Raw genomic sequence first — 15,955 nt, 5'->3', positions numbered from 1 at the left:
TTTTTTGCGATTTGATGCAATGGCAACAATTTGCATTGCACTTGTGACATCATTTCAGGGATTAAAACGAAAGTAAGTTTTTTTTTTTTCCGGCTAAATTATTTGGGAATAATTTTTTTTCTATCATGGGCAAAATTCAGGAAACTTGGCAGCTATATAATGTCCATGTTCCCAAAAGTGGCAGATATTGTGATTTGGGGATGTGTTAGAAAATAGATACAAAATCTTAGGGGTTGGCTTGAAATGTTGGGTCAAAGCTTCATGTGAAGGCCTGCTATAGAAGGTATTGGCTCTACTAGATGTCCAAAAACCTGTTTTTCGTCAAAACCGCCCCTGCTGTTAAATAAAAGCAGGTTTTTGAATGGTTCAGCGTGGCAGGTCCGGACCCAGCCTCATTTGGATAGTGCATGGTCAAGTTTGCGGAGCTTGTGTAGGAAATAATGTTTCATCACAGGAGCTCCGATATGAATAAAATGGGGACGGGGAGTCGAGGGTTGCTAGACGTCTGTATACACAGCCAACGAGGGCGTATGCAGGTTGCGATTGTATTGAATATTCATGAATTATTGCGGGACTCTGCACGTTGTTTCGGAAGTGGAAGGCTCAGTCCGCGTGACCGACCCTAGTGCCACTGAGGTGCTGTATTTGATGACCTCTGAATTAAAATGTAAAAACAAAATTAAATTTTTAAGCAATTCATCACTACTGACGAGCTTAAGCCAATGCAATCAATATCAGAACACATCTGTTCAACCCACGTAAGTTCTCATAAAATGGGTTGTGAACAGCTGCCCATATAAACTAGCAGCTATGACCATTCCTATGTAATCAATTTGTAATTCCATGTAGTGTGCGTAACAGGGGACAGTGTACCAAAAGTTTAGACAAACGACTTTTTTCTACTCAAGCTGGGCTGTAACTAACAGTAATGATGATAAAAGATTGAATCAGCATTTTTATATAGGGGCGAACATTACCTAATATTTCCCTAAATGAGAGTTTCTCAAACTGTGGTCCGCTACGATGACATAAGTGGTCTTGGTGAAATTATTCATCTGTTGTAATTGATAATATTCATGTGGGTTCAAATGAAAACTTCACCTTACATCATCAAGAATGCAGGAAACTGATCATAAATACGGGATATCACAAAATTTTGCCAAACAATTTCAATTTATTGCCTTAAATGCAATTTACTAATTACTGCTAAAATTGCTGAAGGAAATAAAGGGCTGTTACAAATCACAATAAACAAAAATGCATTTCATGAAAAATATTCAAATGATCTGATGACCATATTTCATAGAGAAATTAATTGATCAATTAATCAAATTCTGTAAACTGGAATCAAATAATATGGGACATCAATTGTCATTAAAAACCTTGTTAGAAGTAGGTACAATAACCAATTGTAATTAAACTTGCTGAAAAATTACAGAACAACATTAAACCTGAGAAATATTTATAACTTTTGCTATAATTTATATTTTGAAAATACCGAGTATTCACAACTTAGTAAATATTACAAATTGGAAACAAGTATCCTTGAGAAAGGCAGGGAAAAAGATCTGAACAACGAAAACTACAGGATTTTCCCATAATATTACACACAAGTGGTCCGTCATACTGTTTCAGACATTTTACTGGTCCTCGTTTTCAGAAAGGTTAGTAAATAAAATAACTGCAATAAATAATGAACCCCCCCCCCCCCCATGTCTAAACGTAACTGTGATGCAAACCACACAATATCAAACGTGATGACTCGCTTTAAACATAATTTGCAACAACCGTCAGGGCTACCAACATATTAAAACGAAAACCCCCAATTTAGGATGCTGTCCCAAGTATAACTTGACCGTATGTTTTTTGTTCCCCTACAGATTCTGAAATTATGTATGCTTCTGGACTAAACAGTGGTGGGGGAAGAGTACCTCCTCTAGACACCACATAATCATATAATAAAAATTTTTTTTTTTCATAGCACTATTTCAATATCCTATAAGATTGACTCAAGCCTAAGCAAAATGACTTAGCTACAAAAACACAATTTTTGGCCAAAACAGATAATTCTCTTGTCTCTCTCCTCTCAATATATATTACATTATTATTTTTTTTGAGTTTTTTCCACAATCCAGTCTGTCAACTCTCTTCAACAATGCACAGCAAATTATGAAGGCAAGTAAGTTTTTTAAGAATGATGCTCTTTCAAGACCACAAGCACAGTGAAAAATATGTAAATTACAAGGTCTGACGTAAATAAGTCAAGGTGAACTGGATGGTTTTACTGTGTTTTCCATCCTGTTTTTAAAGGGATTTTTTAAATATTTTTTATATTTCATTGTTCAACACCAGTGTAATTGTTTTTGACAAATGAAGCGCTTTCATTTCTAGCTCTTTGCTGAGCATTGTAGATATTGTTTATACCCTAAAAATACAGAAGACAATTGAATGCTATTGAGTAGCATCACCAAACTCAGAATAGGCCTATGTATCCAACTGCTTTGTTACGCAAACTGTTGTTCCACTGATACACAAAATGTACATCATAATTTTAAACGATGAATGTTGGTTATTGTCCAAAACCATAAAGTAGTAAGTACAAAATTATTTTTTTTCAACCAGTTAGAAGTATTTAATCACTACTTGTTGAATCCTCAAACTAAGCAAATGAAAAATTAATAAACCAAATGGTACACACACACATATATACCCCCTCCCAAATAACATTAAAAAAGATGCAATTTCTGCTTTGGCAGAATCATTAATTGCAATCTACGACATTTATAATATTTGGGAATATATCGACGATTCCCTCCTCAATTAAAATGAATTACATGAATTTCATTGATGGGATTTAATGGTAAAGTAGAACAAAACTGAGAAAGGGCATTTTACTAAAAAGTAAGAGCCTTGATGTTTTTTTAAATGCACTTTTTCCCATCTGAAATTTATGGAATCTGGGCATTCAAATAGTGTTTAAGCATGGACCCCTGCCCCAGGTACATGAAGGTTTGGAATTACTGGTGTAGAAATTTTAATGCACAGTCAAGCTACAGTGGTGCCTCGACCCTTTTTTCAAGATCAAATCATTCCAGAAAGTTATTTCGCATAAGGAAAAATCGTAATTTGAATCTAATCTCTCCATATAAAACAATGTAGATCGCATCAGTTCATTCACAACCTCCAAAAAATATATAAAAATCAACATGGTATATAGTAAAGAACATTTTATACAGAATAAATACAGCTTACAATATAAATACAATACACAGAAGTCCGACAATCTGTCGGCTTTGATTTGTTCAAAAGCGCCCGAGCTTTCATATATTGAATCAGTTTATTACAACTTTTTCTTGAACGTTTCACGCTCGTTAGTCGAATATTCACGGAGACACTCATAGGTCGAGGTACCACTGTACTTTCAGAAACTGCCATATACAGAGAAGAAAAAAAATGCAACTAACTTTCTAATCATAATAAAAACTCATTGTAAGTGTTTGATTAAATTTAACAACCAACGTTGAACGAAGAAATGCTGTTTTAGGTCGAAGGGTTAAAAATTGGAAATTGGATGTGTACAGAGCGATTAAGTTACACTTTTTTAAGAACAGTAAGTATCTTGAAGACACTAAGAAGTTGAAAAAACAAAGAGCCCAAAGTCGCAAGCCCTTTTCGACCATGAAAAACATTTCTTTGTTAAACTCATTGTCTTTATGTAATCAAATATTGTCAAGGAAAAAAAAAACCATTTTTTTTGTAACAGTCTAAGGTAGTAGTTGATTGTTTTGTGCATGTGTGTGTCTGTGATATAATTAATTTCACAAATGAAGACAAAACTGACAAAAAAAGGCAAAAGAAAAACATGGAATGATTTTAATTACACAACTAAATCAAGTAACAGAAACGGGGGAAAAAAATGATAGTGTCCTTGATGAAAATGCTTTATATTACACACACATGCTAGAATATTTCCATATCATTAGGGGCATCAAGATCTCGGTAGGAAGTGAATTTTCGCTGATCACGAGGACTTCTTCTGCAAAGGGAAACGGGAAAAAGCACTGTTCACAGACGAATGTTGCACAACGATGCACCACAGTAGATTTTTTTTTTTTTTCATCATCATTTAACAAATAAAAAATCAGCCGAACCCTATTTGCAACGTCTCTCGTTCGCAAATGGAATGTTTCTGGGGCACTCTTGCCGAAGTCTTTTCATAAACCGAACAATTAAATAAATAACGAAAACAAAATCAGGTTCAAATGAAACCTGCCGATTTATTTTCTCATTAATTTATGTGTTTGGTTTTTTTAGAAATAGTCCACGTCCTGCGGAGAGTCCAAATCATGATAGCCTATGATCTCCCTGGGATCTGTGCGAGGGCTGCAAGAGATGAAGCAAAAAGGATGTTTCGCAAAGATTCGGCTAATTCAACAATAACCAAGTTTCTCAGTATATAGCGATTATCAGAATAAGTGAGCTACAGTATGTGCCAATTTACAGTAACATTCATGATTTTTTCTTTCAACCACCATCTCAATATTCTTTTTTTCATTGACTGCAAAATATTTGGACAAACATCAATCTACATGGCTCTCTTGGCTAGAAAAATTTATGAGGAGAGGTGATACATCAGTATATCAAAGGGCTGTTAACCAAACCTTAACTTACATTACAGACGTATATTGTCACCAAATAGGGCAAAGTATGTGATGTGAAATCATCCTAATCTCACAAAATACCGAAAAACAAATTTGCTGAACTTCATTCAATTAGGAAATTTTGAGCTAATTAATCCAATTGGGAATGCGAAACATAAATATTATCACTTTCATCAATGCTAGCACATAAAGTAGCGGCACATACTCTGGAAATCGCAGTTCTAAAAAAAATAAATGAAAAAACTCAAAATAAATTGAAACATTCAGGAGAGGAAAAAGGACATGCGTATGTTGGAAGCATGCATAAATAATTACTGACAAGGGCAATGATAATGGGAGCAGTCGGTTGACTTCTCATTGTTATTAGGCAATCCTGATCTTCAGAATGAACAGCTAAAATCATATTTTTCTCAAGAAAATGTTTGTCGCACAGTTACAACTCTCAGACATATATATGAATATGCTTTTTGCAGCTCTGCAGCCCACAGAGGTTTGTCGTAGCTGTGCCATAAACATTATGGTAAGCAATACTAGTGTTAAGTGATCTACAACCTCACTTCACTTAAGTGATCTATAACCTCATTTACACACGATGTAAGATTTTCTATATATACAGTCGAGCCAGATTATAACGAAATTAGATATTACAAAATATCTGCTACAACCGTTTTTTCCCCACCCCAGTGAACCTGCAATATCAAAATAGTATTAAAAATATTGCATAACAGATTGCCATATTTATGAATATCAGATATAACCAAGTTTTTGGCAAGAATTAAAATTTTCATAAAATCATAAAAATTCTATCTCAGAAACAAAATCGGATTGTGAAGTACTACTATACTATTCTGAGAAACGCTATGGGTGTGTGTTCTGTCAGTGCCATATATAGCTAGATGACAATCTGGCTAGAGATGTGCTCTCTATGGTTCTATTGATTTCCAGAACTGCTCAAATAAAGAAGGATTGGCATAACCACAGTTTCGTTTATGTCAGTGTTTCTCAGTTTTTGTAAACCTCAAAACTAGTGAAATGTCTGTAACAGTTTGACAGACCATTCACAGCAGTGGTTCTTTGTTTCACCTATGGTTCCCTTGCTTTAGCCAATGTTTATTTGCAGCTCCCCAGAATAACTTAATGTAGAGAATCACTTTAGAGCACTGAACAGACACACACCAATATCGACAGGTTGTTGATGCACACTGAGAACTGACTTAGTTTATGGGCCGAACCAATATTTTATTCAAACCTATGTGAATATCGTTAATTTGTATGACACACGAATAATTTACAATTATAATTAGATTCTCAAGTCTATCTCAAGAGTCACCTTTAGTCTGCAAACCATAGTTTGAGAAACACTGCTTGAAGTATATTTCTCTCATTAAACTGGAATATGTATCATGTATGAGCTATAATGAATATCAGATATTATACAAATGTTTTTCATATTTCCATGTGGCTTCGTTATATCTGGGCTCAACTGTATATCAATATCAAATATTTTGACCATAAAAGCAAATTATATGCAAGTTCTCTTTGTCAAAAGAAATCAGTACCTTCATCACCATTGTCCCCCAATTTATATTTTTCAGAATTTTACACAAAATATTTTTTTCTTACATGATTATTAATCACAAAGTGAGGAACACCTGTACACACATATACATTATAATTCTGTTAACATATTGCAAGTGCAGGACAAGATTTATCCTAAGCAAGATTTTAATCTTGTTTAACCTTGTCAGATGAGACTGCCACTCACCCTTCAGCTGCAGGAAGTTGTCCAGTATGACAGCTTCAAACATTCCTCACAAGATTACGTGCATCTAACAAATTTTTTTTCTTCCAGATATACAGGGTGGGCAAGAAGTCCAACACATTTTAAAAATTAATTTTAAAAAAAGCAACCAATCGACATAGAAAGGTACAGTTTGCACGAAAATAATTATCATGGCCTAAAGTTTGTTTTCTTGATAAATTTAAAAAAAGTTCAAAATTTCATCCACGGATGGTACTGTATCATGAAAAACTCAACATTATAGCCACCCTGGTCTCCCGATTTTATGCCCTGACGTCTTCTCGTGGAGGAATGTTAAAGACAAAGTATATGCTACACGTCCACCAACATTGAGGAAATGAAGAGAATCACGGATGTGATCGAGATTCTTCTGCAATGTTAGAAGCCACATGGGTGGAAATAGAGTAACTTTTAGATCAGTGATTCCCAACGTGGGCGATGGAAAGTTCCAGGGGGGGGGGGGTAGAAGCTATGGGTATAACATAGGATCCTATGGGTTGGATTGCGATGGGAGAAAAAAACTTCTGAAGGGGGCGATGAAACAAAAAGGTTAGGAAACTGATTTAGATGGAGTCAGAGCTACAAAAGATGCTCATGTTGAAATTTGGGAGTTTCATGTAACAGAAACCATAACAAACATTAATCATATTTGTTTCACATTTTATGTGTCATGTCCAGTTTTTTTGTGATACAGCAGCATCTGTAAGTGAAATTTTTCACTATGTTTTAAATTCATCAAATTAAAAAAAACCTAAACTTTTTTCACTGAGTATTTTAGTGTGAATCACACTTTTTATATCAATTGGTTGATTTTTAATTAATTTTTAAAATATGTCTAGAGCTTCTTGCTTACCCTGTATTGTTTTTTGTTAATATTTAATTTTTCCCTGACTAGTATATTTATTTTAAGGATATCATTGAAAAAAATAAAAATGAAAACTTGATATGGTATCAACCATATTTGTTTTCTGGGAATCAAAATATAAAATATCATCTGGAAATCAAAATGTAACTTAACTGAAAAACGGGGAAAAAAAGAATATAACCAAAAAATATTTTCATAAAAACGAAAATAATGTGATTTTCGTATAAGTACAAATATCATGCACAGCAAAAGATTCAAATCTATGTTAACCAAAATAGAGTCCCTCCCCTTTACCAAAGCATTAAATCTATCTGAAATGCAATCATTAAATACATTATTCCTGACCTAGCCTATTCAGACCACATGAGATAATGTACATAAACTTGTTCTCAGAAGACAACAAATTTAATTATTTGAATTATCGCTCTTAAATATTTTATACGAAAGAATTTGTAATTCAAACGATAGCGAGAAATTTGCTTTTTTTTGGGGGAGGGGGGGGGGGAATATGAATAATTAAAAAAAGGGGGGGTTGATGTGTTTCTATGTAAGCTGAGAATCACAATCAACAAATCTGAACAACGCAACTTTAAAAAAATTTTCTCCAACATTAACTCGAAGGATTGCAACTGTATGATGCTGCCAGTTATTTTTTCAGGACCATAGCTGCCAACTTTGGACAATGAGAATTAGGAGATTTTTCGAGGTATTGATAAGAATTCTACATAAAACCACAGAAAAAAAAAAGGATTTTTCTCCAAAAAGCAGAATTGGTTTCAATCATGGTTTAAATTCTGAAGATATAAGGATTTTTTGGGAGCCTAGGAGATGGGAGTAGAAATACTGGAGCCTCCCGGAAAACATGGGGACACTTGGCAGCTAAGCAAGACTAATTATTAATGTTTCTTAGGCAAATTAACAGTTTATTTCATGGCCGAAGATAAAACATTATTTCTCTATGTGGGATATTGTACCAAATTTTAATTCAATATTTTAGGAATACCCGAGGTCACTCAGTTTATATGTTCCTTTTTTTGTATAATATATATACTTTGACACTATGAACTCTTACCGTGTAAAATTACGTTTGAATCCTCCAGATCGATACATATTGTCATGTCGCCCATAACCTTGATTACCAAAACCTATGAGGAAAATAGAATATAATGATATAATACAATCAGAGCTTTGATAGTTCAAATTCATTCTGGAAACTAATATCATTCAGAGTTAAAATTTAAATGATCATTTCACATGAAAAAATTATTAAAAAGACGGCATGATTAAAAAAAAAATTACCTCCGAAATTGGGCCCAGGAACTCTTGGTCCAAAACCACCATAGGGAGGTGGTGGAGGAGGATAGATACCAGAATGGAAAGGATGAAGGTGCAAGTCGCCTCGTTGACCAGTTTGTGGCTTGCTGGTAGGATGCTCAGGAAGTTGAGGCCTTTTTGGATCCACCAAGTAATTATTAAAATACTCAACCTAAATAAATGACCAAAAGTTACCATCCTGCATATATGCATTGAAGAAAAATGTAATCTCAGATTCCAACTTTCTTAGCAATCTATATTTTTGGAAAATTTCCCGAAATATTTACCTCCTTCTTGACTTCTTCCACTTTCTCACCATGTTTGTTGAAGATGTGTTTCCTTACGAATTCTGGTCCTTTGAATTTCTTTCCAGACAATGGGCATAACCACTTATCCTTGGATAGTTCCTGCGTATTTGCTTGGATGAACTTCTCCGTCTCAACTTCAGGATCTTTCTTTCCTAATTTCAGAGCATCTTCTTCACTTAGCTTTGTCGGCGTCTGTAAGAAAACATGACTCTTCTGTTCAAAGTGAGTAATGTAATCCGAAATTTCCTGCTGGGTAACTTTACTAGATGGTGGAGATCCCCTTGCATGCATGATTCCACACCGGTTAGGCATTTCATCCTCACTCGGATATTCGCTGGTGTTGTAGTAATCCACAGAATGAACAACCCTGAGATACAACAGCATACGGTCCAATACCTGAATGGGAAAAAATATACATATGAAGGTTTTTAACAGCTGGCTGATATGAAGATATATTTTGGAAAGAGAAAATTCAACTGTCTTTGAGGGGAATTGAACCCACGTCCTTCCACTTTCTGGGTGAACACCCTAGACCACAAAGGCAACGAATATCTCAATTTTACCTTGGAGCTCGTGTGCACTGAACGGGACCATACATGAACGGTCGGACTTAACTCAGGCCAAAGCTCACAAAAATAGTGGGAAAAACTCAAAAACAAGGAGAAAAATATACATGCTTATATTAAGCACACACACACATATATATATATATATATGAAGATACTGATCTGCAGCATTACAGGCATTGCCAGGAAAAAAAGCACAATTAAAATTACGTATAAAAAGAGATCTGCATAGTTCATTTAAATTTCCTTCAGTTAGTGATCGGAATGTTTTGTTCCTTGAAGTTCATTACAGCCGAGTTAACCTTTATTTCTGTTATCAAGTTCATTCATATAAACATTTGTTGGAATAACTCACCTGAATGAGGACTTCATCCCTCTCTAAAGCAAAACCTTCCTCTTCTTTGTTTTCACTATTATCAGTCATTCCGAGAAGCTCTTCCTCTTCTGCACTTGCTTCTTCAATCAAATAATCAGTGATATTCTTCAGCAGAGGATTTTTAGATACCAGCATGAATCCCTAAATAATATGAAGATAAAAATTATATTTCCAATAAAGGAAACAATGATTTTTATATGAAATAAAATCATTTGGATCAACCCCAGAGTGCTGAATGTCTGCCTGATTTTCATGCTCATGAAATATTCATATCAGGGTTGGGGTTTTGGACAGGACATGTGGGAAAACTGTCCAAAAGCGTCTGAAACTGTCCAAAACCTCCAAGCCTCAAATGTTATGTGGAAACCTTTGGTTTTTTCCCCCCGATACTAACATATTAAAAAAAAAAAAATACTAGCAGAAAATAAAACTAACTAAATCAAAAATATTTTAAAAAGGTGTCATTTGGTTTTTTTCTAAGTTAATTGTTTCACCAAATTGATAGTTTTATAAGCTGGAAATCTCGTAGTAAATTAATATCACTCATATAACTGTTTAAATAAACACTGTTTTAAATTTTTTAGTTTGTTGTACATGGTATTTCTACTTCACATCTTATTTTTCATGTATGATTATGAAGCAGGTACTGTATTTAGGACAGTGCTTGTCCAAAACTCTGCCGAATCTGTCCAAACATTTATCTTTAAAAATACATCGCGCGCACGCACGCGCACACACACACACAAAAGTGCTTTCTATTTTACATTCTCAATTTTCAAAAACTAATTATAAATAAAGGAAAATCTTCAAAGAAAATGAGGCCACTATGTAGCACCTAACAGAATACAATTTCACAAAAACTGATTATACCTACATGATAAGACTTCAAGACCCAAAATTTTTGTTAAATTTAAATTGTTGCTCTTATGAGGCTAGAAGCTAATATTTCACTGAATAAATTAAATTCAAGCTATATTTACAGTTCTATCACATGGAGGACAGCAATAAGAAAAACACTGGAAGAAGGCTTATCAAAAGACTCTTTAATACATTGTTTTTTTTTATTTTCGTGTCCCCCAAGTTATGCATCAATCGAAAGAGTATTTTCAAATTTTGTTATCTTAGAAATCATTTTGGCACAGATAAAGCAGCTAAATTAGTTATGTGTTATCAAATTTTAAAACGTGCAGCTGTGCTTGATTATTAGTGTTCAATTATTATGTAAGTTTAATTTCATTCTGTAGTCATATCTATTGCTTTTTTTCTAATTTTCATGTGACAAATTTCTATCCCATTCTTGTACCTTTCATGTTTCCATAAATATAATATTTAACCTCAAAACAGTTCAGTTTTCAATTGTCATATAACCCTTTGCACATACTGTTTTGAATTTCAAAATTTTATTATATTTAATGTAATTTTAATATAATTTATGTAATATAAAGTTTAGTCATTTGATTACAGAAGTTACCTCTTCATCAAACTGCAAAGTTTTTCACTTATAGTTATAAATATGAGGTTTTGGACAAAACATTGCCAACCCTGATCCATATACACCCCAATAAAACCACATCATTCAAGAATTCTGATTAAGAAATTGGTCTATGTTTAGAGTTGCTATATGGGTGCTCTTCTCTTGATGGAAGGAGTAAACAGTGCTTATGGCCTAATAATTAAAAAAGCTCAAGGCCCATGTTCTAAATTAACAATTCTTGGAAAGATTTCAGAGGGTCCACGAGCTTGAGTGAAAAAAAACCACAATAAACTAATTCTGAGTTTCAAAAACTTTTCGTTCTACCACCCCTTTCTTCAGAAACTCATCAACCCACCCCAAGTTGAGTCAACTCACAGGAATCTATATTACACCCATAACCCCTGGACCATCCTTTGCCCCCAGGGGGCCACAATGTGATGCCCACTTTGGAAAACGCTCAACCGATTCTCATATTTACTGAAGGTTATTCTGAAAAACACTCATGGCACAGCAGAACCTATAGAGAATGAACACCCCTGGGAACAAAAATTTTGTTCCTTAATGGGACGTATCTGTTGATTGATAGTAAAATGCATTGAAGAACGTTGACATAATTTTGAAAAAGTGTTCGTTAATGAGAGGTGTCTGCTAATGGGGTGTATCCATGTTCCACTATATTCATTTTACTGGCACAGAAGGTTAAAAATCCTCTGCATTAAATAATTACCTTGAAACCTTACTAAATGAATTGATAACTATTCAAAATTCAAGAGCAAAAACTTATCTATTCAAAAAATAAATAAATAAATAAAAGGGAAACACAAACTTGTTGAGGAGCAGGAGTTTTCTCCTCGCCATCATCCCACAGTTTTTTCAGCTTGTCCAAGTTTTGAATGATTCTGGCAGCAAGCTTGATATCGGCTCTGACGACTTGCTTATGGGATGATATGCCATTAATTGATCTTATCCGCCTACTCAAGTCCCTATTAACAATGGCTCCTAACTCACTGTCACGCAACTGAAAAAAAAAAAATCCAGTTTGAGAAAAAATACCTGAACTTTGTCAGCAAAAAATAGTGACATATAACTACTACATAGCTGCCAACTTTTGGAAATGAAAATTCGGGAGATTTTCGCGCGAACCCGTATTTTATGCTAAAACCACTCATTAATAAATACGAAAGGGATTTTTCTAAATAAAAATAGGGATTTCTTACACATAAAAGTTAAAGTGTAGGGAATAAAATCCCTACTCAAAAACAAGTGAAATTGGAGGCCAATACTTCAAAATGGTGATCTAAGAAAATAAATGCTGTGAACAAACCTTTGTGAATGAATGACCCCAAAATCATCGGAAAATGAAGGGAAAAAAAGCGTCAATTTCTGAAGAACACTGACTTTTTGTGACACTTGCTTGATGTTTTTTTTTTCATTTCACATGAGTGATGATGGCAGTATTTCCATGACCAATGTTTATGTCAGTAACACAACTTGTACAAAAAGGAAAAGTCTGCCCTTTTCTGGAACGTTCGATGAAAGGAAATTTATCGAAATAAGTATCTTTAAAATTGATTAAATATGTTTTTGCTTATCACTATTCCTGTTTTGTCATATCGCACGTACGTAACTTCAACAAAAGAAATTTTGACCATATGCGCGTCGCTATAATCTTCAATTATTATCCAGGACTATTGGCTGCTAAGCTATTTCCCTGCACGATAAGACAAACAACTTTCTTGTTACCACCAGAGGGTTTGTAAAATGGGGAATTTCCCCATTTACGACGTTCGACGTCATTTCGAAAGGAAAAAAAAAAAAAAAAAAAAAAAAAAAAAAAAGGCTTCATGCCCCACAAGAAATTTCGTAGGGATTGTTTTCATAAGCGGGAAGTTTTTTAAATGAAGTAGAGAATTTTTAGGGACAATTAGAAAGAGAGGGATTTTTTGTGATTTTCGTAAAAATTCGGGAGATTTAAGAACTTTTTGGGAGGGCGAGGGATGAAGCTAAAATTTGGGAGATTTCCGTAAAATTTGGGAGACTTGGCAGCTATGCTACTATTACAGTGAAGTAATGAATCAAACATACTCTGATGCCATTTAGATTCCAGCAAACTTCTTTAATGTTCACTGATCGCTCAAAAGTAACCCAAGCTCGTCTGACGAAACGCCTTTCAATTTGGGGTTCTGCTATAGCCACTCGTAGAAATCCTGGGAACCTCTTGCACATCTAAAAAAAGTTTGACAAATATACACAGTGAAAACACAAATAATCAAACTTTTAGATGATCAAATATAGGTAGAAGTTAGGTTTATCAATCATTTTCTGCTTAACTTACCAAATAAATTGTAATAAAAGAATTTAAACTTGTTTAAGAGCAAAACAGTCTTGCTCAATAGCACCTCCATTTGCAATTAAAGTTATGAGCAAAAAATATTTGACTCACAAGCATGAAAGCACATAAAAAAGTAGTGGTTTAACATGCAAAAACTACAAAAAGAACTTGTTCCAATACTTTGAATTAGTCAAAAGCCAACAGCACGGTTAGACTGTATTTCAAAGATGAAACGATTACTTTATTCATCTTGTGTTTATGTTCATCTATATACAGGGTGTATTGTAAGTCCTAATCTGGCCTTTATTTCTTCAACTGTACAGATATGATCCTAATTCAAAAAATGCTCAAAATATGTTCAAGAATCACTCTGTAACTCTGTACCAATTTCTTTCAACAGTGACAAAAAAACAAAAAAAAAATTCAAAATTTACAGTCTCCATGTCTTCTTAAAAAAAAAACCACCACTCATGCTTCTAAGCGCAATATTCACTGAGAGATTTAAATTCCAAAATTGGGGGAAAGAACAGCATAAAGTAACAGACAACACTTCTTTCTACCATTTATACTTTCTGTTCCCAACTCTCCCAATTTTTGAATTAAAATACCTCAGCAGACACTGCACTTAGAAATGTGGAATTGTTTTGTTGGTCTCAGGAAAGACAGGGCAACAACTTTCTAATTGGAAGTTAGAGGACAACGAGACCGTATCAACCTTTAGAGTTTTTATTTTATGACACTATACTTTCACTCTCAAAACATAGAGGTATTTCTGAACACATTTTGAGCATTTTCCAAATTATAACCCATACTCTACAACAAATGGTTGATGAGATAAAGGTGGAATTAGGACTTACAGGACACCTTGTATTATTAACATGCCGACTGACTGACTCGTTCATCATCGCCGAATTGAAAGCACTGAAGCTATATAGAATTTGGTCAACAGTTTTATTTTACAATGGAGAGGCTCACTAACAAGAAAATTTTCCAAATTCAACCCCTAAAAGGGTAATAAGGGGAAATTTTCATATCACAAATCCACATGAGCGAAGCCCCACAAGTAACAGCTAGTTCTGCATATGACATTGTACTAAGCCATGCAGATTCATTTTTGTGTAAGTATCAATACTTTGGTAGCACTACGGCTGTAAGACCGTAAGTGAACTTGGTTAACAGTTTTCTGGAGAACTTCACTTTGATAGCACTGAGAAAGTTAATTGGTTTCTTATTATTTGATATGGGGAAACATTGTTTTGGAATACAAGTTTTAAAAGAGTAAATTTCAGGAATAAATTGTGTTGTGAAAAATATCAAAAAAATAAAAAATTAAGGTCGAACCTTGTTAACATCAGACATTTATTTGGTGTCAAAGAAAAAACTTCAAACTTTACTTGACAGCATGAAATTTGGTTCAATGTATCCATATGAAAAATAATTCCTTGGTCTATTTTGTTCCTGTTAATAAGGTTTGACTCTCAGTGACTTTTAAAAGTTCAGACATTTGCTATAAAAATTAAGCATTAACCCTTTAAAAATGAATTTCATTACTTTCTTGAACTTGAAATCACTCACCGACTCAACTTCTTGTTTTGTAATGGTTGGTGCCAAATATCGTAGAAATATTGAGCATGTCTTGTGCAATGCACGTGGCTTAGGCTCTTCTTCTTCCTCTTTTGTTTCTACAACAGATTGTGACTCTTCATCTTTAGTTTCTTCTGTTCCTGTAATATTATTAACATGAGCATCGGTATATATTTAAACTCCAGTATCCACACCTTTTTTTTAAAAGTTTATTGCACTTGATAGTTCAAATTGAAAATATAACACTTAAAACACTTAAACACAAGTAAACACTTAAAAAGTTTTTTTTCCCGTAAATATACAAACCTTCTGAATTAACTTTCTCCACCTCATCAACTTCTTCACCATCTTCCTTATCACTGCCATCCATTTTTTCTTCTTTTGTATCTTCATCCTCTGGTTCCTGCTTCACTTGTGGCTGTGCAGATTCTTTTTCTTTATTGATAACTTTTTCTTCATCGGATTTGTTGCTGCTGTCTTCTTTTTCCAAGTCAGGTGCCATTTTCTCAGATACAGTATCATCTTTTTCAGACACTGAATCAGAATCCCTCCTCTCTTTCTTGATCTCACCACTTTCTGATGATGGCTTCTCTCCATTCTCATCTGCAAAGTTACCACAGATTAGAATTTTCTTTACAAAGACCAAAAACAATGGAAATACTCTATTTTTCTTT

The 15,955-nt window shown here is 34.1% G+C and overlaps 1 protein-coding gene across 6 annotated transcripts in view; it reads right to left on the bottom strand.

The window, feature by feature from the left end:
• Positions 1-3,212: 3,212 nt before the first annotated feature.
• Ars2 (arsenic resistance protein 2) overlaps positions 3,213-15,955 on the bottom strand; it is a 34,101-nt gene continuing 21,358 nt past the window's right edge. For 2 of the 6 annotated variants that reach the window (XM_089234798.1, XM_089234801.1), the window contains 9 exons: positions 15,588-15,884; positions 15,273-15,421; positions 13,451-13,591; positions 12,192-12,383; positions 9,871-10,032; positions 8,929-9,345; positions 8,627-8,813; positions 8,400-8,472; positions 3,213-3,428 (listed from right to left, as the gene is read on the bottom strand). In XM_089234798.1, the coding sequence (XP_089090924.1) occupies positions 3,422-3,428; positions 8,400-8,472; positions 8,627-8,813; positions 8,929-9,345; positions 9,871-10,032; positions 12,192-12,383; positions 13,451-13,591; positions 15,273-15,421; positions 15,588-15,884 (1,625 nt within the window). In that variant the 3' untranslated portion in view covers positions 3,213-3,421. Of the gene's footprint in view, positions 3,429-3,856; positions 4,384-8,399; positions 8,473-8,626; positions 8,814-8,928; positions 9,346-9,870; positions 10,033-12,191; positions 12,384-13,450; positions 13,592-15,272; positions 15,422-15,587; positions 15,885-15,955 lie in introns of those variants that run through there. The other 4 variants (XM_089234797.1, XM_089234800.1, XM_089234796.1 and 1 more) reach the window with 2 other exon arrangements.

The sequence above is a fragment of the Pholcus phalangioides genome, unplaced genomic scaffold (genome assembly GCF_987345545.1).
Source record: "Pholcus phalangioides strain wild (caught in Gottingen) unplaced genomic scaffold, Ppha-v1.0 ptg000008l_1, whole genome shotgun sequence".
Taxonomy (NCBI): Eukaryota; Metazoa; Arthropoda; class Arachnida; order Araneae; family Pholcidae; genus Pholcus; species Pholcus phalangioides.
Note: the sequence above shows the minus strand (reverse complement) of the source record. Positions and strands in the feature narration are given on the sequence as shown.